This window comes from Wyeomyia smithii, chromosome 2, assembly GCF_029784165.1.
Source record: "Wyeomyia smithii strain HCP4-BCI-WySm-NY-G18 chromosome 2, ASM2978416v1, whole genome shotgun sequence".
Taxonomy (NCBI): Eukaryota; Metazoa; Arthropoda; class Insecta; order Diptera; family Culicidae; genus Wyeomyia; species Wyeomyia smithii.
The window spans coordinates 30,150,406-30,173,383 of NC_073695.1; the positions used below are offsets into that span (position 1 = coordinate 30,150,406).

The 22,978-nt window shown below is 38.6% G+C and overlaps 1 protein-coding gene across 6 annotated transcripts in view; it reads right to left on the minus strand.

The window, feature by feature from the left end:
• The window catches only part of LOC129722716 (PTB domain-containing adapter protein ced-6), a 93,244-nt gene that overhangs the window by 12,794 nt on the left and 57,472 nt on the right, over positions 1-22,978 (minus strand). For all 6 annotated transcript variants that reach the window (XM_055676405.1, XM_055676404.1, XM_055676401.1 and 3 more), the window contains 7 exons: positions 1,756-2,133; positions 1,509-1,673; positions 1,171-1,445; positions 862-1,112; positions 697-797; positions 352-631; positions 153-280 (listed from right to left, as the gene is read on the minus strand). In XM_055676405.1, the coding sequence (XP_055532380.1) occupies positions 153-280; positions 352-631; positions 697-797; positions 862-1,112; positions 1,171-1,445; positions 1,509-1,673; positions 1,756-1,896 (1,341 nt within the window). In that variant the 5' untranslated portion in view covers positions 1,897-2,133. The remainder of the gene's footprint in view (positions 1-152; positions 281-351; positions 632-696; positions 798-861; positions 1,113-1,170; positions 1,446-1,508; positions 1,674-1,755; positions 2,134-22,978) is intronic.

The window sequence follows — 22,978 nt, forward strand, 5'->3', positions numbered from 1 at the left end:
AGCTATGATAAACCCCAAACACTGAACTGTAATTGATTCACAATTGCAAGGTATATTACGAACGATTAGCTGGGATCCATGAATATGAAATAAATTCAATTTAACACATTACTTTAAATTTAAATATTTCCCTCTTACGAAGGCATACTCACATCGCACGCCTGTGGATTAAAGGGTGCCGACCCGAATAAATCTTGGTATCCGTTACCGTTGGCCATTCCACTGTTCTGATGCGTTGAGGTTGTCCTTCGTGGGGCAGATTTTTGTGGTGGAGGAGCCACTAAAAATAAGTCAAACAATAACGCTGTTAATAATTCCACTCCACACTTCAACGCGCTGCAGGTTGCTTACAAATCGGAGGAGGACTTGTAGGAGCACCAAATCCATTGCTAGTTCCAGTGTTTCCATTGGTGAAACTATTGTGGCTATTACTGCTGAACAGCTGCTGACCCACACTTTGTTTTGGGGGTTCGAAACCGAACAAATCGTTGCTTATCTTATTGCCCCCGATCGACGGGCTGTCGTTATCCGGTGCCCTCGGATCAAAATCACTATCCGAATCTGAGTTTAGCAGCAGACCTTCCATCTTCGTGCCGACTGAGGGCTTGAATGCTTCCAGTGTGCTGTTGATCTGCGAGTAGAAATATTTAGTTTGAGAAGTATTCATCACGAAGGTTTGTTCCATCGTTAGTGAACCTGATTTTGAATGTTCCGCGGTGGGACGATCGGAGCAAAATGCTTCGGTGACGTTTCGATCAGCAGCTGATCGTCGTTGTTTGGTAACGATACATCAATACCTGGAAAAAAAATCGACAAGTCAATAAACTGAACTAAAAAATTCCTATGACTATCACAACTGACCCAGATCGGGTGTCTTACTACCGTTGACGGCGTTCACATGATGGCTGTCGATGCCGTTTTCCAGTGCTGGCAACTCGCAGATGTCCCGCAACCCGAGCCTCAGCAGCAGCTTATCCAAGTCTGACTTCGACACCAGCTCGGACAGGTCCTTCAGGCGTTGGCGGTACGCGTTGATCGTGTTCTCGAGCTGTTTATTCTGGCCCTGCAGCTTTGTCGCCTCGACGGATTTGCCACTGTCGCTTACGTAGCGCCTACAAGCATTTCGACCGTAAAATTTTACTACTCACAATTGTTTCAACGCTAGCTCACCTGTAAGCCAGATCGAACGCCTGACCGATCGTAAGCGTGATATCCGACGCGAGTTTGTTCGAGATAAACACAAAGCACTCATGCTGCCCGCCGTCCTGATCGGTCGAGTGGGAAGAGTGGGTGTCGTCACTGGCGGCACTCAGCGATGGCGTCGTCGCCGTTGACGCCCCGGTTTTGGCAATGAAGCTGAAGAATTTTTTCACCCCCTTTTCGTCGGCGCAGTACGAGATTTTATGCAGCGGGAACTGATGTAGGATCGTTTGGGTGCGTGGTTCCTGACATTAAACAGAAAAAATGTGCAGAGAATTTTAGGATAATTTTTATGGACACTTTGATACCTGTATCGCCACACCATCCACACTGACGGTAATTTCGACCTTCTTTGTTTTCACATTGCTTCCGCCTTCTGCCTTTTTCATTTGCTGGGTAAATTGCAACCTCCGGATGGCCTCTTTTACCACTTCAATTCCTTTCGCTTGCTCAACGGGCGTGCTTCCAAGAAACTACACAATCAATTGAAAAAAATGAAGAAATTAATGAAATCACAGAAATTAAGTCTCTAAGTAGATAAGCGCGGGAACTTACTTTGACTAGATAGGCAACATGTCCGTTGACCAGAACGTCAGGCGCGTGCAGCCAATTGCGGCCGTTCTTTGTGTTCTTGGCATCGTTTCCGTTCTGACTGTTGGAGTTCTGCTTGTTCCAGAACATCAGCGTGGACGCCATCGCCGCACCGTACTGCCCTACTGCAGTCCGTTTTGCTCCGGTCGGTTCAATTGCTGGGCCGGTACTGGAACCGCAACAATCTGAAGAATCTGTCTTAGCGACACGTGCGGGGGTTGACTGTAGCACGACGACTGCTGCTGCTTACCAAACCACCGATGGTGGCGCGCGGTTCTACGACTGATGGAAACAAACGCGCGTGTGCCGCCTTTCTGTGATTGTGCTCGATCAACGCCACGTCTGGAAGTGGAATGAGAACGTGATAAGTCGAAACAATAGTTTTACTATATGAACGAAGTATGCAGTTTCCACTGGTACCGGGTCGGCCCGGCGTAGATGCTGCGAGTGGGCAGTGATGCCAGTTGGATTGATGATAGTCATAACAATCAGCAGAAACAGAAACGCATCAGCCAAATCATACTCAGATAAGGAAAGCAGGTTTTAAAGTTAAGGTTTATTAATTCGAAAAATTCAGTTCGAATTTTGAACTAAAAAGAGACACGAAGACTGTCAGTTGATCCATTTGTATGGCTGAATTCTTGCGTGCCTTGCCGGGGTTTGAATTGTTGACTTTTCATTATTTCATGTGACAAAAAATTAACCGAACAAAGATAAGCTGTCAACACGAAATTTGAATTGCACTCAAACAATTGAGTGTGTTCTTAATCCCGCTGGCCCCACTGCCAAGCGAAAGCAAACGTTGTGAATAGCTGTTTCCGGCTACTGATAGTAAATGCGCTAAGATAATGGTTGTTTATCGTTTACCGGCTCTGCATTCAGCTGCATTGTCAGATTACAGGTTCGCAACGCTGAGAGAATCGTCAGCATGTAAATATGAAGAGGCATTCCAACGGGTACAGTGGACAGCTTTTTACAGGTGGTTCAAATACTATAAGATTCACCCCTTTCAGAGGTGATCCATCATTTAGAACTAGCACTAGTTTTAATAATTGAAAATAACAAAACATTCAAACGATGACAGCAGTCATCAGTTTATACACTCATTCCAATTGAACTTTCCAGTTCGTTGAAGTTAACTTGTTGTGGTACTATATTTCAAAACTAGCTAGCAATGCAGGGGTATTGAGTTACAGCATCCGGCGCCAGTACCGACGACGACGCGATTTGAATAAGAGTTCTGAGAATTTCTTGTTTATCAAATCGGATGCCAGAAACGCCTCTTGCCCATCATGGAGGCGTCATCACAACAATTGACGCTCGTTGTGTTGTGGTTGTGGTGGGAAATTCCCGCCGAACCGCTTCCTTTATTTTGATAGGTTTTTTTTCTGCAGTAAAACCATACCGCAGTTTAGCTATGAAAATTAACCCAACTGCTTCAGCTGTCACTCCGCAATGAGGCGCGTACATCATCAGACAGTGCTCATATATGCATCACACTTCATCAGAGTCTTGACGCGAGATACAAGATAACGGGCTAATTCATGAGTCGTACGAGTGATAAGCCTGCGAAATTATACACACTGAATGTTTGGTGACTAGGGAATCAACGGGCAGTCAGTTTCCTGCGTAGCGGTCGGATGAGGTTTGTGAATATTCATTTGCATTCATGCATGCATGCATGCCAGTATGTAATCATTGCTAACACTCCGTCGTCGTCGTCGTCGTCGCAGGAAAGTGTAAAATTCCTCCGCATCTGACGTGTAACGAGGTATTTTTTCCCCCCGCATTGTAAATACCTCACTCGCGCTCGCGCTCGCAGACTAACGTAGCCACAAAGGTGTTCTCGCTTACACGAGGAATGCACGCCGACAAAGGAATGAGGGCATGGGGGGCAAGGCTTTGTTCCGATATTCGTCAGTGTTGCTTTCAATTAGCAATGATCTACTTTCCGGTCGAAGGATGTTCTTTGAGTAGACCGATGCTCAAATGGGCGTTATCGGTGCAATAGAAATTAAGTCATCGTTTGTTCATCGGGTAAGATGATCTCAAGTAAAAAATATAGCAGATGTCTGGTGGTTAAGTTCAACTACACCCTGAGCAATTACAGCTGTAAAATAATATAATAATAAATAATAAATCAGATTACCCCAATTTGCGCGTTCATTCAGAGCGAAAGGTTGTAGCCTACTAATCAAATGAAAATTATTGTAAACTGTTGTAAAGCATTTAATTGTAGCGGTCTTTTAACATTCCGATATCAGTTTTGTAGTGCCGCACGTTAATTTAGCAGAATGAGCGGGAGTGTTGTCTTGGTGAAAGAGCCCTTTTTTTGCTTCAAGATAACCGGTGAATAATCTGCCTTATGACTTAACCGGTTGATGATTGAGTTTTTAACACTTCGGGTGATTCCAAAAGCTACTCTGAGGACTATCGATTCGACTGAGGAGTGTAATTGTGGCATGGTTCTTCCATTGTTCAGTGGTACAGAACAACAATTCAGGCGGAAATGAGGTTTCTAATACAATTTGGTGATCTTAGAGCCATACTCTCTATGGAGAAGTAGGTTCTCATAAGCAGGTCTTCATTTAAACTGAAATGAACGTTAGGGTGATCCCAAAGTCAGCAAAATAAAACAAGTCATATTTTTACATGCGGAAATAATGTAACACTATTTTCGGCAAATTTGTAGATCATTTGATCATCTTTGTAGCTCTTAGAACAGTTATTTTGCTTTGTTTTTTAACTAAAATTTTTCAGTAAAGTTTCCATTTCAAATTTGATATTTTTCAACTTTATTCGTATTACATGAATTGACAAGGTGACACGAATCGCAACGAGGAGGAAAACGAAAGCATCACTTTATGTCTCCAGCATTTACAATGAGAAATTATTCGATATTCTGCAAGAGAAAAAAGCAGGCGAAATTGACATGATTGATAATAAAACCATTCTGAATGAAATTTCTTCGGAAAGGGAGAAAGTCTCACCTGTTGTGGTAATTATTGCTCCTGAATTTAATATTAAAAAAATCCACTTTTGTTTCTAACGTTGAACTTATCAAATTTGTGTTTGTATGAGGACATTTTTGGTTATTCGCTGCAGAACGCCAGTTAGATTTAAACTGCTGCTCGTTTCCCATGGATTTGTTAGTTTTTTTTTTTGAGATTCCGTTTGACCAAGGCCCAATACCGTTCGACAGGGTGGAGTTCTGGGCTGTTGGGAGAGTTGTGGTCTTTGGGTACCACTCGATTGTCTTTTTTCATCGTGTTATTCGACCAAATCCTGCTAGTACTAGAACATCACAGATCTATTATGTTGCTATAGGAATGGTAGCAACCGGCAATACTGAACGTAGATCTCTTGATTGATATTTCCCGTAGTGATGAAAGAGGCGCTTTTTAGACCACACGTGCATAAACTGCTGCTCAGAAAGCTGATTCAGATTCATCATCCATGACGACACAGTCGAATTTTGAGAGCAGATTCGTGTACTTTAGGGACCACTTTGGGGATCGCTGCTTTGCTGACGTGTTTTTTTTTGTAAACCCGGCTGTTTTCTTGGCACAGTAGTAGGGTAAAAGCACCGGTTTTGGCCATAGTATGTAATTGATGAGAAGTATTTGGCCTGCTTCCTTCTAAAAATATGTAATTGAATCAGTTAAACGTGGAAATCGGATGAACTCGCCTGTATTTTTCACTAACATTGAGTTTAAATTTTAAAATTATGTTGTTTTGTTTACATATTTTCTAACCAAAAAACTTCTGTAGGCTCTTATTTTAGCCATAGCATTTCTTAATTGGCCACTCGGGGCTCCTATTTTGGCCGTTTCGCGAAAAAGTTGAATTCACACGAATTTATTTTATAATTTGACTTCACCATGTAGATATATTTTATTAGCAGAAAATCCTCGTTATTTAACTAACTAAAAGGCCAGTATATCTTTTAATCAAACTAAACAATAATAATATTTTCAACTAGCAGTGCAAAGTACTTCGAGCTAGAATTTTATTTGAATTGAGTAGGATATTCAATAACACTGACATCACATCATTGATCTATGTTAATTTTTCCTCTGTCGTTTATCTTTATTAATAAGTTTCCGCTCTTTGCTTTTTTCACATATAGACTGTTCCGAAAATTATAAATAAATCTTCTTTCTCGAATAAAACAAAAAATACAGGATTTTTCGGATCATTTTATTCTGAAATATAAATAATAAGTGTTTTCTTTCCAGTTTCAAGTTGTTTTATTGGGATTATTTTTCGTAGGATACGCGAGTTCTCTAACTTTTATCTTAACACTACTCATAAGCTTTTGCACAGTGTGTTCTCCGACCATTTTTACCACTTTAAGCCAATCTTTTTTAAATTTTTCAACATTGTCCGCTGGTTTGACATATTTCCTCAGCTTTGCCTTGGTCAAAGCCCAAAAAGTTTCAATAGGGCGAATTTAATGGCAGTTTGGAGGATTCATCTCTTTTGGGACACATGTGACATTATTTGTTTTATACCACCCTAGTGCATCCTTAGAGTAATGGCAGGACGCAAGATCGGGCCAAAAGATTGGAGGATTCTTATGCTGCTTAACCATGGGTAACAACCTTTTCTGCAAACACTCTTTCACGTAAATTTTACCATTCATTGTGTCATTCGTAATGAATGGACGAGATATTTTCCCACATTCACAAATGGCCTGCCAAACCATTACCTTCTTGTCGAATTTTTCGGTGTAAATGGCTTTCGCTGGTCCAGGGACATCCTTTCCCTTCGGTGATGTATAAAATTGCGGTCCTGGCAGAGTCTTATAGTCCAGTTTTATGTAGGTGGCGTCATCCATGATAACACACCCCATTTTTTTGATCAGAAGTTTGTCATAAAGCTTCCGAGCTCTCGGTTTCACAGATTCAGCTTGTTTTGGATTTCGTTTTGGCTGCTTCTGCTTCCGACGGGTCTGCAGACCCATTCTTCCCTTGGCACGCATATCGTTACTCGCCGAGATTCCAAGCTTTCTCGCCACATCTCGTACTGATACTGAAGGATGCCGCTTGTAGTATTCCTTAACCTTTTTGTCCATTGTGGGATCAACAGGCCCGGATTCTCTACCACGTCTTGGGGCATCAGTAAATGTGCACTCTCCACAATACTTCCGCAATGCGGTTTGAACTGCTCCGACACTTATACCTTCTTCTCTGGCTAATTTTCTTATAGAAAGACCACTCACGGTGCCCCATTTGTGCACAATTCGCTTTCTTTGCTCGGGAGAAAGGCCACGCATTTTCAAAATTTCGCACTAAATGTTAGAAAAAATGACAGCATCTGTTTCTTTTGGATGTAAACAACAGGACGCAGCCAACGATTGGTTGAATACTGCACGTTATTTGAAATGACGGTTGATCGTAAGTGTATTTATAATTATTGGAACGGTCTATAGAAATTTGTTTGTATTGTTTACCAACTAAAGTTAAAAGTCCGAAGCGTTAGTTTCGGTAGATACAACCGAAGTTACAATTTTGTAAATAATCTGAACAAATAGAGAACAGATATATTATGCGGAAAGGATATATTACATCAAATAGCGGTGCTGTAGTAATACAATCTTTCTTATCCAAAACCAGTTTTGTGTTTTCACGAATCTCATGCGATATCTTATGACAACCCGAAAAACTTCGTACTTTTCAAATTTTGCATCAATGTTAATACGTTGCCATGGATTTGTTTACATATGGCCAATATCAGGATTATGAATTATGGAATTGCTTTGATATGTGGCCAAGAATGGATTATTGATCGTTTTTGGAAGCTTTTGTTATTTTTGATATTGCAGAGACAAATCATACCATAATGCCTATTTTTTATCCATGTGCTGTAATAAGTTGTGCCTGATGCTGGTAACAAACAAACTTAAACAAGAATATGCTCTACAAAAAAAAGATTGCAAATTAGTTCCTTTATTACAAGTAAAACAAGCATATTTGTTTGCTACAGTAAGTAATGTATTTGTCGAATAACATCAGCAGTTTCAATAGGAGACTTCGAAATAGGAGTAATTCAATTTCGCCTATATTTCACCGCCTCCTTCTTCGTCGTCGCTGCCTCGTCCGGATTACGATTATCGCCATCTCACGGCTTTCTGACGGTCGACAGACGCTCCTCGAACACTTTTCAATCGTTTGTCACGGTCGATTTTGCCACATCCAATAATTTTACCAACTTGGTGTGCGAAAACGTCGGATACTCTTGTCTTTTTGAAAACTGGGGAGCAAACGGTGCAAACTATTTGATATTTTTAACAAAGATACACCGATTTGAAGTCGACCGATTCTCGCGCGTTTCAGATTATATGACACCAAGAATACCAAGCCGTTCAAAATTCTCTCAAAAGGTCTCACCAGTGATCAAATCGTTGATGAGATCAAAATTTCTTTGACGGAATTACTTGACATAGCCTAATCTGATTCTGATGAATGAAAAATCACGAGGTGATATGAATTATTTAATACACCGTACGGTGGCCCCACAGAGCATTATTATAAAAAAATGCTCCCAGTGTCCGCACAAAGTTTGTTTCATATGATAAAACTTTACTTTAGATATAAACGGTTACAGTTAGATGTAAAACAAAATTCTTATAATTTTCAATTCTTCGATGTGTGTACCAATATATTGCTGAGTCGAGAAAATTTCCAGCTCGAACAGATCCTCGACCTGATCGAGAATCGAACCCGACATCACAACCGTGAGTGGGAGAGCTAGCCGACTGACATCGCTAACCACAGGTAATAATCGTGACATATGCTACGTTTCTCAAGTCTTTTGCACACGCGCTTTCGAGATACTCTTCAGGAATAGTAGATGTGCAGGTTTGTCTGCAAAACGCAGATTTTTAGAGTCCGTCTGCAGATTTTTATTGATTCGCAGCTAGTTTTGTATGCGGGAGCGAAATTTTTTCGAATCGAATATTTTTCAGATTCCAAGCAGATTTTACCGGTTTTTCGAGCAGTTGCAGAAATTTTTCAAAAAGGAGCATGCACAATCTCACAAAAACAATTTTGTCTTGCCACTCAGTGACTGTAAAATAGTACGCGAGTTCCTGCTTGCGAGTAAGAGTACTCGACTAAAATTTCTCGACTAGGAGGAGTGTTTGAAAATATGTGCTCGAAAACCGAAAATGCTTTCCTTAACTACCCGGTTTTGCCTCGTGCACTGGCAGCCGAGAGAGGGGCGAAGAATCTGTAAAGAATCGCATATTGGAATGAGTAGGGTATCGGACTGCTTTGGTAAGTTTTTTTCTACAGCAGACTAATGCAAAACCAGCCGAGGCAAACCGCTGACAAAGTAGTCTGATTATCAATTACCGTGCTGGACCGAAATCCGTACACCTAAGCACATGATAATCTTCGACGGTCAATATAAAATCAAGAAATTACATATTGCTTTAAACTGACAAGTTTACTCATAGGTCTACTTATATTTTATCACTATTTTCAAGCAAAATGATTAAAATCACTCTAAAACTCGAAAAAATCATGTTAAAATAGAACATGTTTTTAATCGAAATCCGTACACAGTTTTTTGTCTGAATCAAAACCCGTACACTTTTGAATCGAAATCCGCACACACGCGATATAGACTGGATTAAAGTCCATACAGAAATAAATCAAAATCCGTAAAGACATAGAAGTACATACATGAACATCTTTTATTTATAATTTATCTTTAAATTTACGAATAAATATATTTTGAGGATCAATTGGTTCCTAAAGTTTCACACGGTTTACTAATTTTTTATATGAGCTGAAATAGTGCAATTTTCGTAGCGTTTCGTTGCGGCACCCCTTATTGTAGCAACCGGAACGCCGGAACCTCTCGAGGCTTCCCGGTACGACTTTCCCTTGCGCACCTCAGTCACAGCTCTTTCGAAATTGTTTACCGTATATTTATACGTGTTTTCTTCCATTATATGCTGAAAACAAGAAGAAAATTCAACACTATATGTATGATACACACGCTATACGGATTTCGATTCAAGCAATTAACAAGGATCAAAATCCGTACAGCACCGTTTTTGATGAATAAAAGCAATTTACACTATTCACCAGACAATATACAGCTCGAAAATGACGAAGACTTACCTTTACCATCAATTTCAAGAAGATTTACAGAGTAAAACACGTATATCACACTTGAAAAACGTTTTCATCTGAAGAACGTTTTCTTAGTAAATTCTCTAACGATACAACGAAATGACAACTGAAACTGATACACGATTGATTTTTTATTTTTATTATTTTTATTTCATGGCCTACTGACGCATAGTTTAATTTAACAGAAGGCCAACAGCTCAACGGACATGTACATGTAACTATCATATGAATTTTCATTTTTATAATGCTTAAAATTGAAGAAAAACGTCAAGGTGTACGGATTTCGATACTGTACGGGTTTCGATCCAGCACGGTATCAGACTTTCCGACCCTATTCGAAATATTTTTAATTCCTGTGTGATCATCGCAATGCATCTTGGAACAATTGTCTTCGTGCACGCGAGCAGGCGAGTAGACGCGTGTGTGTGCATATGATTTCAGGAGCGAATGTGAGCAAGGGAGAAAGCGAAAAGAACAGGGATAGCTTGAATAAAAAATGATCCAGTGTGTGATGTCGGTAGCAATGAGAACCTCACTTGAGGTCAGTGTTGCCACAGGTACAGGTTTATCTGGAGAGGTACTTTTTTTTGTTTTTCTCTGGTACAGATTCTGTATGGTACAGATTACAGATCTTTATTAAAATGTATAGATTTTTTGAGGGTCCATTGATAGAACTAATATTTTTTTTGGTGTACTTGTAATTTCTTGGGATACATTACTTGGAAAACAAAACAAAACCAAACATTTCTATAAAGCTTGATGTTAAGAGCCAACCCGTGTTTTGATGCAAACGTAGCTGTTGCCTTGCTTTTCTTCACACTTGAAAACAAGTTCCAAATTCAATAAAAATGTGTATTAACATCACCAACTAAATGAATAAATTGAAACTCCTGTAACTTTTTTAGGGTTTACAAACGTAAAACTTCTATGCAACACAAATTTTAGATATAGTATAAATTTTGGTCTCCCAGATGGTCTCGAGGTACGATGCTGGCCTAACAAGCCAATCGTCGTAGGTTCGAGTCTCGGCTTGGGAGAGACTGTTAGTGTCAGTAGCATCCTAGTGCTAGCCCCACAATTGTCCTGTACACTAAACAGTCGGCTGCGAAGTCTGTGTATAAGTAAAACAGAAGGCCGAGTTCCGAATCGGAATGTAGCACCAAGGGCTTTGGCTTTGCTTTATAAATTTTGGTACAGATTTTCGTAAGAAAGAGTACAGATGAAAAAGATTTTTACCATTCCAATACAGATGAAAATGTGGCAGCACTGCTTGAGGTGTCGCATGCTGTTTGAGAGCGAGACTAACAACACTGGCCTCCCTCGCAACTTTGTAAAATATATTGTGTTGACAATCACAAAAAACGAATTTTGAGGAAAAAAATTTAGCAAGTTTTGCTTTTGAATTATTCTACAACTTTGCTGAAGGAAGTAAAATCTGTCCACTTGGAATGTGGATGGCCCCTAACTCCTATTGAGGATAATGCAATGAAATAGGCACTCGTTCTACAAGGAAAGAACATGCTCGGTACGCTTAAAATACATAGACTTACTAGTGTAGAAACATTAAAAGCTATGACAAATAAAATTACCATTTTTTTACAGTCAATAAGTTAGCAATTGAGTTAGTTGTAAGATTATTTTTCTTTTCTTGACAAGTAGGTTCTAATTGCTGCGAAAGACAATGAACCCAATTAGTTTCCCTTTCCGAGGACATGCCGGAAGGTGACAGAATTGGTAACAATATCTCTGAAGGGATAGAAAAGGTAGAATTTCGAAATAAAAATTAGCGACAAACAGACAAAAAAATCCCGAATAATCGAATCTAAAATTCCGGATCTGCATACGAACTTCTCTTCGAGACCCTCCTGAAAACCTCCAAAACTTCTTGCAGAATGTTGATGTCGTCGTTATTTCGTCGATTTCCACGAGGCTCCTTACTCCACGAAAATCACCCCCAGACTATTACATTTTCTTCTCCATGCTTCACTAAGCTTTGAATGTGCTGCTCAATAAGCTTTCCGCTTTCCGTTAAATTGAATTTTGATTCACCCTCCAGAGACGTTTTCTAGAACTCAAGGAACTTATCAGCATGTTTCTTAGCAAGCTCAAAGTTTCAGGAGAGTTTTCCTAAACACTGCCTCGTTAATACCGTACTTTCTAATTTTTTGGCAATATTACGCGACTGTTAAAAGTAACTGGAGAACTGGGATTCGAACGTACGACGACTGACTTGTAAGAACAGCATTTACCATCTTCTCTAGCTGTCAGCTTCGTAAATAAGAGCGGTCACATGAAAACATCAATCAGTTTAAATTAACCTAAAATAAACATCGCACTTGATTCCCCATAATCCGATTACGGAACGCTTCATCACTTCGTTTAAGGGTCCCTCCGTGAGGGGCACAATAGGCGGAATTGCTCGGTAAAAATAACCTCTACCGCCTTTCGGGCTCCTGCATTCAGCACTAGTCTAATAAATGTATAAAAATATCGTTCTCATAAATTGCTTTGTTAGGGAATTTAACCATAATTTCACACATCCACACCAGCAGCCGAGTGTGTACTCACCCGGATTACCCATACTCGGCTTTCGCTGCTATGCGATACTACTAGGCAGGAGGGTATAACCAGCACTAACAGCTCTGCACTAGGTCAGAAACGATGCGCGATTATCAATAAAAGATGATTTTACGAGGCTCAAGTTGTGCGCCGCATAGATGCCGCAACGGAATGCCGCTCGGCGTGTGTTGTTTCACGTGATAGTAAATTATCACCCTGTATGTATTAAGCCTAATGGCAGCAGGTGCCCATGTAGGTACCCGCGGTCAGCTGTTTCGCAAATCATCACGACGAAATCGGACAGTATAATGTACGGCGATTTCCGTCCAATTTGCTTCATACTATATATTAGTTCGGCGAGTTCCGAGGTGCAAACACAAAGAACCGTCGAAGTGCAGTTCCAATTAGAATCCATGACGGCGATAGTTTTTTTTTTGTGCTGATGAAAGTTAATTATTTTCCGTGTGCTCAAAATGACGAATAAAGTGGGAAATTTTAAATTGCATGATGATTGTTTCACAGGCGTATTAACAGGGCAGTCAATGAACTTTCGTTTTTTTTATCATACAGAATGGCTAATGTAAGAACAAAAGTCACAAATTTACGCCTGTCATAGGGTAAAATTATTCAAGCAATATATATTTCCTTTGATTTAAAGACATTAAATTGTTCGGCCAACTTTTGCATGTAACGATCATCACAATCGAATCGTTTGAGTTAATGATGAATTATCATTTCATAGAGCCTCTTATAATGTTAGCGAATTGGTAATTTAGCAGATTAATCGATCAAAACAGAAAGCAACTGAGGCCAACAGTTCAACGCAGTTCAGCTCACACAGCAAGTAGGTCAAGATCAAATCATTGCCGGTTTCGGCTTGAATTTTTCCCGGAGCCTTTTGTTTCACCTCTCCAGTAGGTGTACCCAGAAAAAACCCAATTCCTCTCCAAAAGCTCTTCCCTTGTAATCGCGCCGGTTATCCAACTCGGTTCGGACCGGTTCTTCGGTGGTCTACTTTGTAGAAGGTGAAGCAGTAGGTGACTACTGGAAGGTGTCAGTTCCCCACATGCCTTCGCCTGATGGAGTTACTTGTGGTAGATGTCCCACTGCCGGTTTGAGTTTACCGGCTTGCGCACCGCACAGCTGCAGCAATGGACCACGCAACCAACCGGTTGGACGGGACCACATCGACGCTTAACGCATTGAATGGCAGAAATGTGGCACACGCAGGAACAGGAAGTTTCTGCATGAATATTCCGATCGAGGCGGACGTTTGCTTCACTGTTTACTTACACAGGGAATCTGCACTGTTTAGTACCGCAGATCTCGGCTAGATGTACTGCACTCGTGAGCAGGCATACGTAATGAATGTGATTGAACGTAAGCAAACTCCATTTGACTTATCAATTTTGCTGTTGATAACCGGTGCACAGGCTTTATGTTTTCTCCGCAACATTTCTAGGGCGTGACTAATTACAACATTGAGTGCTCTCCTAAGGCTAGCGTAGCGTACATTTATGGCCAGTTGTACAACACTAATTTTTAACGACAGTCAATGATCAACAAACAGGGAAAAACTATGTTATTGGTTTGTATTGCAAATAGAATAACTTTCATCTTTCTGCAAAAAATATTTTGTCGCTGGTTTCTTTGGAAATACCGGTTATGTTTTTGCGTGACGACCAACCCACCTTAATGAGTTGTTTTCTCCACACTATAGTTTTATTCTAAACTGCTGGGAAACTGCGTCGTCAATCTGTTCAGAATTCCTGAAAAAGAATGTTGTTTAACCCAGATTACTACCCATACTTAAAACATTTACTCAGATTTAAACCTGCGACTACACGCTTGTCAATGAGAACTCTACTGCCGCTCATAGCAAGTCCGTCCCATTTGCGTTTTGATGCTGATGAGAAAACAGCAATCAAAAATCGTAACAATTTAGGTGAAATTTTGCACTCAAATGCTTTTTCAATCAAGACCATCAACAGAATTTAGTACTGCAATGACAATCTAACACTTTTGCATCATAAAACTTGCATACACACCGAAATTTGATTGAAATTTGTTGAAAATCATAAGATGAAACTCACATGCGATTACATTTAGGGTACGTAGCCAGAATGATAGCACGTCAGTCCCATAGCCAGCTACGACCGGTGATGAAAAACAAACTACTGCAAATCGATGGCGGTGCTATAGCACGGTGCTATAGCTTGCGTTTGGAATGAATCCATCGCAGGTCAATTCATAAATGACCTTCTCTCGTGCTTCATTAAACAAGTTTTTTGTGAGAAGCATAACACAATGTACCAACTGCGCCGCTCAAAATAAAATTAGATTTTGTTTTTACATTCGATACTATTGATAAATTCGAAATCAGTTAAGGTGTAGGAACTTGTTCCAAATTTTCCTGAGAGCGGTCACACGTTCGTGACGGCGGACAGCTTCCACGTAGCAGAGGAAGCAAATATGGAAGAGCACCTGTAGCTTAGGAAAATGTTTGCTCCTTTAAAAAACAGCTAAGTAGCGTACCGAAGTATTTGATAGGACTGGCAAATTCTTCAAAACGAAATTCACGACAATAATTGAACAATTCTTGTTCACGTCTTTACATAAAATACGAATAAAATACGGAAAGTAGTATTTACTAAAGAATGCTTCAACTAACAATACAGTGACACACCTAAAGCGTTCACTGTTAACAAACAACAGCTAGAAGAAGCCACTGATGGAAACTTTGTCTTGAAGAAAACATTGTACTATCAGCTAGAGCCACACGATGTAGACCGCGTAAAATTCAATCAAACCTCCTATCAAATATCACTTGTTACATCCAATTCTAATCCTGAAGACCATAAGTTGTGATAAATATCACATTTTTCATAATCATTATTGGCTGTGGGGTTAAATTGCGAAGATTTTTGCAATGGGACCGACTTGCGATCACTTTTGCTATGGGACAAACCGACTTGCTATTCTTTTCATAGTTCCTCAGAACGAAGTATTCAAAAATATTTGTTTTTTCGAAAGTAGATATAAAAAGGAATTGATTCCATAAATAAAGTCAAAATTGACAAAAATGCAATTGGGACGGACTTGCCATGAGCGGCAGTCTATAACCTTGCGACTACGGCTACTAATTTTGTTGTTGCAAATATATTTGCTATACCGATACACGATGCGAATTATTTTTAGAAAAGAAACTGTGTAGCAAATAAAGGATGAATTGATAATTATTGCCACACTTTAGATTTACGGGTAAATTGGTTATACTGCCCATAAAAGCATAAAAGTCTCATATGACTTTTTGGAAAATTTGAGTTTATGCTGTCAATGTATCAAATTTTGTTCATATTTTCGTATGCCTTGATGAAATTTGAAAGTTTGTTCTGAAAAATACTGGAAAAATACCAAACCTTTCCTGTCCCATATTAAAAATAAAGGCATACGAGTCCCAACCTGAGCATATACTCAATTGTCTTTTAAAAACGACATTTCGACATTAAAACTGAATAAAACTTATATGTATTTTCGAAGAAAATCGAAAGTTAAAGTGAAGTTTTTTCTGGCAACTGTTTTCGGAGATTCTTCTTAGCATCTAGGATTGGTAGAAAAAAAAATTTCAGGAGTGTGGCCTTACGGTCTGTATCAATTTCTTGTGGACTCTTGGGGGATTTCATTGTAGACTCTATGTCGAACGAGTTTTCGTCTATCAGCTGTAGTTGCTCTTTGGTAAATAACATGCACCGGTTCATGCTACAATACGTTAAAACCAAATAGCTATATTGCAATTCTATGTTGGATTGAAATAAACTGTTCACATGACAGACACAACTAGAAATAATTATAAATGCCTTGGCCGTCTTGGAATGCGTAGAGACAGTTATGCTTTTATTTTTTGTATATAGAGAAAAAATAAAGGCAAACGAGTCCCATCATCCATTTCCAGGCCTGGAATTTATGCGAAAGTTCCTAGAACTCATGAAAGTACCCAAAGCATCACCTCATGAACATACAGTTGAATAAAACATACTTTTAGTCAAATCATAGTTATTTGCTATAAATTCAAGATTAGAACTTCATTTGCAATTTTCTCAACTGTGAGCATTTTCATATGGGACTCTTATGCTTTTATGGGCAGTATAGTATCGAAATTAAACCAAATTGTTACAGTAGTTCTTAAGCTTCTTCCTTTTTCAAACGATTATACACATCAACCTTGGCAGTCCTGGCTTCGATGTAAGTCTCTCATAATCAATGACGCAGCTCCAGTATTTCGTTAGCAGCTCCGTGTAAAGTTTGCGGGCACGCGTTTCAAAAACATTCCGCTGGTCACGATTAGCAAAAATTATACACCTTGTAAGCTTTCCCTCCAGATCATAAAACTTTGCGAGTTTTTTGCCCAAATGTTCGGAATGTTCGGATTCCACTTGAAATGAGCAATCAGCGCACTCATTTTCACGGTTTTCGCCAGGTCCTTGCTTGAGGTCCACTGCCATGCATTCCTGGAACCTTTGGAGGACTCTTGAGATGTTAAGTGATGTACATTTATTAATTTTTGCAGGTAGCGATGCGCCAGGATTTTGCATGTGAGTGAATAAAATCCTTCTGCGAACAATTTGACGTAGAATTACTTCTTACGGCAACAGAAGGATGTAAGTTGAATTATTGTTCACTTTTAACTGTTTGAAACTCAATCAATTTCCAAGGGATTTTCTTCATTCTTAATCAATCGAATGGGAAATTTGTTATTCGTTTGTTAACCAAAACACGTAACATAGTGATTTTATGACATTAACTTTTGCACTATTGGAAAATTCAAAGCCTTGTTAAACGCATATTTCGACCAATTAGAGCTGAAAGCATGGCCAAATATCAAACGAAACTCTTGGTCTTCAGCAGCAAACAGAGTTGCAGCAAGTCGCCGCACAGCAGGCGGCGATTTTAAATATAATATGTTTGTATAGTTTTTGCTGCAACAGCCGCTCGTTCCATTCAGCCTTCCACAGCGGACGAAGCACAGGACACCGGCGGACCACACATTGGAGATCACCTTCCAGAGCGATAGATTTTGGATCTCCCGTCTGTGTGGAAGCATATAGCGTCATACAGGCATATCTGTAGCACTACTGACCGCGTCGTTTGGGCTCCGCTAATAATTAGTTTTTCTTATATGTTTGCTTGCATGCAATGTGTGGATAAAGAATAAGAAAACTGGAATCATCTCGTGTCATCGACAAATCAACAATGATGAAAAATTGAACAAACTTGCCGGTGTCACCATTGTGACACACCAATAGCACTTTGAAGCGCTTCAAACATATTCAATTTAAGTAATTATTGTTTTTTTGCTACTCACTAAAAATGTTAAAGAGTTTTTTTTTAATCAATTTTCTTCTTTGAAGCGGAATTCAGTTCCACTTACACTTTTTAAAATTCAAATATATGATTTAAGAGTGCTAACAAGTGCCATTAGTGCTGTCAAAATAGTGATACCCGGAAAGTCTTTTCCCGTCATCGCGAACTACTATATGCATATAACGCGGGATGTTTTTCCTTTTTATGTTACGTCTGGCAGCATTTCATTTAACTTAATTATCAAACGATTTTTTCGAGATGTGTCATTTTATGAAACTGGTGATTGATCCGTGTTACATAGTAATAAATAGCTCAATCACCGATATGATCGCATTTATTGAAAAACAATTCTATATTGCTAAAGAACGCGTTTGTGGTCCTGAGAAGAATCGATGGTAGTTTGTACTTGACAAGAGGAATGACACAATTCATTCCAAGCTAATGTATGTCTCAACAGCTTTAGTATAGCCTTAGCTTCGGACTCAGCGTGCTTGGCTAGCTCTCCTGGCAACAGTAAACGTACGGAAGTCTGAACTAGGCTGCTTTGACACTTGTATTCGGTGGCATCTCAGCGATATGTTTGTTGACGGTTGTACTCTTGACGAAAAACTAATGTATTTTGCACACAAGGTTCGTCTGAATCAGGGCTGAAAAAATTCAGCGCTTTCGCATGAAAGTGAAAAATAGCCATTATGAACGCTCGTGCTTTTTACTACCATCATGAAGCGAAATATTTTATTCTCTCTTCCTTCGTTTTTACCGTATTCGAAATAAATGAAAACCAATTCATCCATCAGGTGCATTGAAAGCGTGTTCGTTTGATATTCACTGTTTCAAATTTTTTGAAAATTTCTTTCTCTGAGTTTCATTGTGTGAACTGTTATGTTGAAATCTCGATTTGTGTGCTGTACAGTAGCATTAGGCGACTAGTGATAAAAAGAAAAATTCTGCGTTTCATTATGATAACGACAGCAAAGCGTCACGTTGATAACGTCATTTTCACTCTACCAAAGGAACCTTGAGTATCATTTGGTTGGATTTTCAGAAGATTTTATTTCGTCACCGTGAACGATGCGCATGAATTATTCCATCGGAGTATGACAACTCGTTTCCAGGATGAAATTCTAGTGTGTTCGAAAGGGTGCTGTGTTCGATGGAAGTGAAAATTGGAAAAGATTGGCTGTAATTTTCACAGAATTCCGACAATGAAAATGATGTTTTTCAACAGCCCTGGTCTGGATACCTACCAACAGTGTGCAGCGCAGTCCAGCCTCTTTTTCGCATTCTCTTATTCTATCACCTACGCCGCGCCGCCTGGTTTTGCGTTAGTCCTCTTTTAATCACTAATTGTATTTAAAATCTCAATTTTTTTAGCGCAGTTTCAAGTTCATTTTTTCAACTATTTTTAAATAAAATTTCGGATAATTCCCTACAACAACTTCTTGCTATCCTACTATTTATATATATATATATATATATATATATATATATATATATATATATATATATATATATATATATATATATATATATATATATATATATATATATATATATATATATATATATATCGATTTATAAAAACTTCAGTCTTTTTCAGATGTTGGTACAGTTAATATTGAAAAATATGCAAAAATGCCTGGTTTAGTAAGGCTTACAACCCCACAAAGTTTCATTGCTTTCTGGAAACATCTGCTCGAGTTGGCGTGTCATTCATCTCTTGAAAATGTTATTTCTTTGTTTAAGTTCATAAAGGGTAGTGCTCGGTAATATAGAGGAACTGTTCCATTGTTCATCTCAGCCCATATACTGCCGTGAAACGCATATCAGTCCCATCTGCATTTTCGTCGAGTTCGAGTTATGACCACTAGCGGTTAGATTCATCAATAATATTCATAGTAAATATGGAAAATAATATAGTTTGTTTTGTAAAATTTGCAAAAAATATCAGATCAGTTTGTCCCATCTAAAAAGTAATCGCATGTTAGTCCCATAATAAATATTATAAAAAATAACGTTTGTATTGAAAATTTGAATGCTTTTTTCCACAACATTTTATTCTTCTTCGTCAAAACAAATTGAAAGTGATCAAAAATAGCCAAATTAAAACCAAGACAATCTTCAACAGAGCTATCGGCATACGCGTAACAAGCACGTCTCAGATCTAACGAGAACATTTTGCACAAGACTAAACAACATTTTCACACTTTCAAAATGATTTACTTTCAGGAAACAAAGAATTTTGATAACTGTGAAGTACAACTTACTGATTTAGTCTCAATGGATTATAAATACTGGGACTAATAGGCACTTATTTTAGATGCTGTAGTACAAAATTATCGCATATCAGTCCCACTATAATTTATTACATCGTAATTGTTATGAATTGACTTTCTATGAACCAAAAGTATCAAAAACATTAAAATCCATCAGTCTGAGAAAAACTCATTAATATTGGAAGCGGATCGTATTTTATTGAATTAAACATTTTAGTTCTTCTATCACTGTTTTCACTGTTCGATGATTTCGCAGAAAGGGCTGATATGCGTTTCACAGCAGAATATTCATCTTATACAACATAAAAAAAAACAATTGAAAACAGGAAAACACCCATATTTTCTAACTAAACCAATCTACTAATCCATGGAATGGACTCTTCTTAGTTCACTTTAAATTTCTCATGAAGTAGCATTCCTGAAAACTCACTTAAAAGCTCTAAATTTGATATTGTTTCCACTGTGGTGAAACAAATCAAAAGTTGCCACATCAGTTTCTGTTGATACGAAAAAATCATTCTGAAAAAGTTGAACTATTACGACATAATTAATATAAATCGACAGCACTGCAGTGATTACCTAGGTCACCAATTTTGCACGTAAAAAACTACAGTGGATAACTAGGTAGCCTACTACGGTGGTTGGCGGCTACGTTCATTCATGAAAGTGGTACTTATTACGGGAGTCACGTTGAAATCAGAGTGAAGTGAACAAAATCCTATTACGGGACTCAAGTAAGTGAGAAAAACGTCGCAAAGTGACATCTGCCGTGGAATCTGGGTTATTATGAGTGTCATATCAGTGAAGTGAGAACGGAAAAAGCGACGTTTCGCGCGGAAATATTTCACGACCATTTTGAACGGTGAAATGATTTCACGAAGATGCCATAAGTGTTAAAGTTGATTGATTTGTGTTCTAATGGTAAATATTGGATGTATTATTCAGTAACGAAACGAACGAGCCAGAATTTGATCCGTGCCTTAAAGCGGTCAAATTTTCACTTTTTTGCCCGATGAAAACAATGCAAACTAATTCAAGAAATTTACCGAATACCGAAAAAAAAGATTTTTTTGATGTCGAATGTCTTAGAAATGCAGAACACGTTTTGATCGTGTGTTATCTAAAAAAAACGGGAAAAAACGACTTTCTGGGACTTAGACATTCTTGAGCTGGGAAACAATCTCACTTCACTTGTCCTATCCTCAATTTCATTTCACTGTCAATCTCACTCCACGGAGGTGATTTTTGTCACCTCACTTGAGGTGGAATTGGGAATAGGTCTAAAACAGTGAAGTGAGCGTGAGAGTTAAATATTTTTCACCGTGAAGTCACTCCCGTCACAAGCACCAGTGTGATTCTTCCATGATTAACAGTATGATGAATACGGGGGCGTCGTGAGATAAATATTTGAGCAGTTATTTAAGTTTTGAGATTTATATGGAAGCGATATGGTTTGTTTTTCAAAATTCAGGATAAATCTAGCTAAGTTTACTGAATTTCCAATGCTGGGCGATTCCATAAGAGCCTGTACTGTTTATAATCGCATATCAGTCCCATAAGGATTTTCTTTTTTTTTTAGTTAAAAATCAGATTTCATCTATTTCTTGCTTTACTATCGATTAAGGAAACATAGAAGTATGTTTTGTTCGGAAAATTTAGAAAAAAATGTGAGGACAAATTGTCCCATCTTTAAAATAATCGCATATCAGTCCCACCAAATGTTTTTCCTAAGTATGGCCATATTTTTTTTCTTCAATCCATACAACAAATACTTGGTGCTGTTTTTCAAGCTTTTAACTGTTAAAAAAAAAATTATCAAATACTCAATAAATGCAAGGTTGTTTCAAATAAATTGCACACAAAAGTTAATTTCAAGTAGACACTGAAACTGCAACTATTTCTGAAAGTTCGTTCCCAAAAGGTTATTGGTTTTGTCAATCAGATGGATAATAGCCTTGAGCAAAGCTGTTTTCTGTAAGGGGTTAATTTCCTGTGGATGATCTGCTCACTTCAAATGATAATTCAAGTTGAAATTGTTCAGAACTCAGAAGAAATCGTTTTTAGTTGCTTAGGTAAAACAGCTTGTACCTCTTTTCCTTGCCGTCGTCTTTTATCAAGTAACTGTTATAATGAAATTGGAACCTTCCCTTTCTCAATACCACTTTTCCAATATGCTAAATGCACGGGCTAATGCGGAATAATTTAATTCAGCACGTGTTGCAAAACACTGATAACGTAAAAAAAGGAAATTATTCAGTACCATATCCAAGACTTCAACCTTAGATTTTGCTTTTTCAACAACGACCTTAAAGTCGGGGTAGGTAATGGATGGACGGCTCCGCCATTCTTCATGCAGCATATTTAGAAGTTATCTGCGGCCATAAACGTTTGCCCATATTCAAAATACTTGAGAAAATATAACTACTCCTACATCGAGCGGTTGGAAGTGAGACTGGTATGCGATTATTCTGCAACTCGATGGCCTAAATAATCGCATATCAGTCTCTTCCTTATTGTTCATTGTAATTTTCACGAAATAAGCAATTCTTTAATGGAGAAGTTATGATTGAGGTCTAAAACCCACTCCCAACAGGTGAAATACCCAAAACAAGAAAAATATAAGCGCTGTTCTCTCAACCCGATGATTTTCCAGATGGGACTGATAAGCGATTATAGGCAGTGTAAGCGTACTCTGTTTATTTGTTCAATGATTTCGTGAAAAATTGGTGTTTAATCCGTGAATATCGGCCTAATGAGATGAATAATGGAACAATTACTCTATATTCCGTTTGGCGAAAGACTGACCTGACTGATCTCTAAGAAAAAAATGTTTTGTTGGTTTGC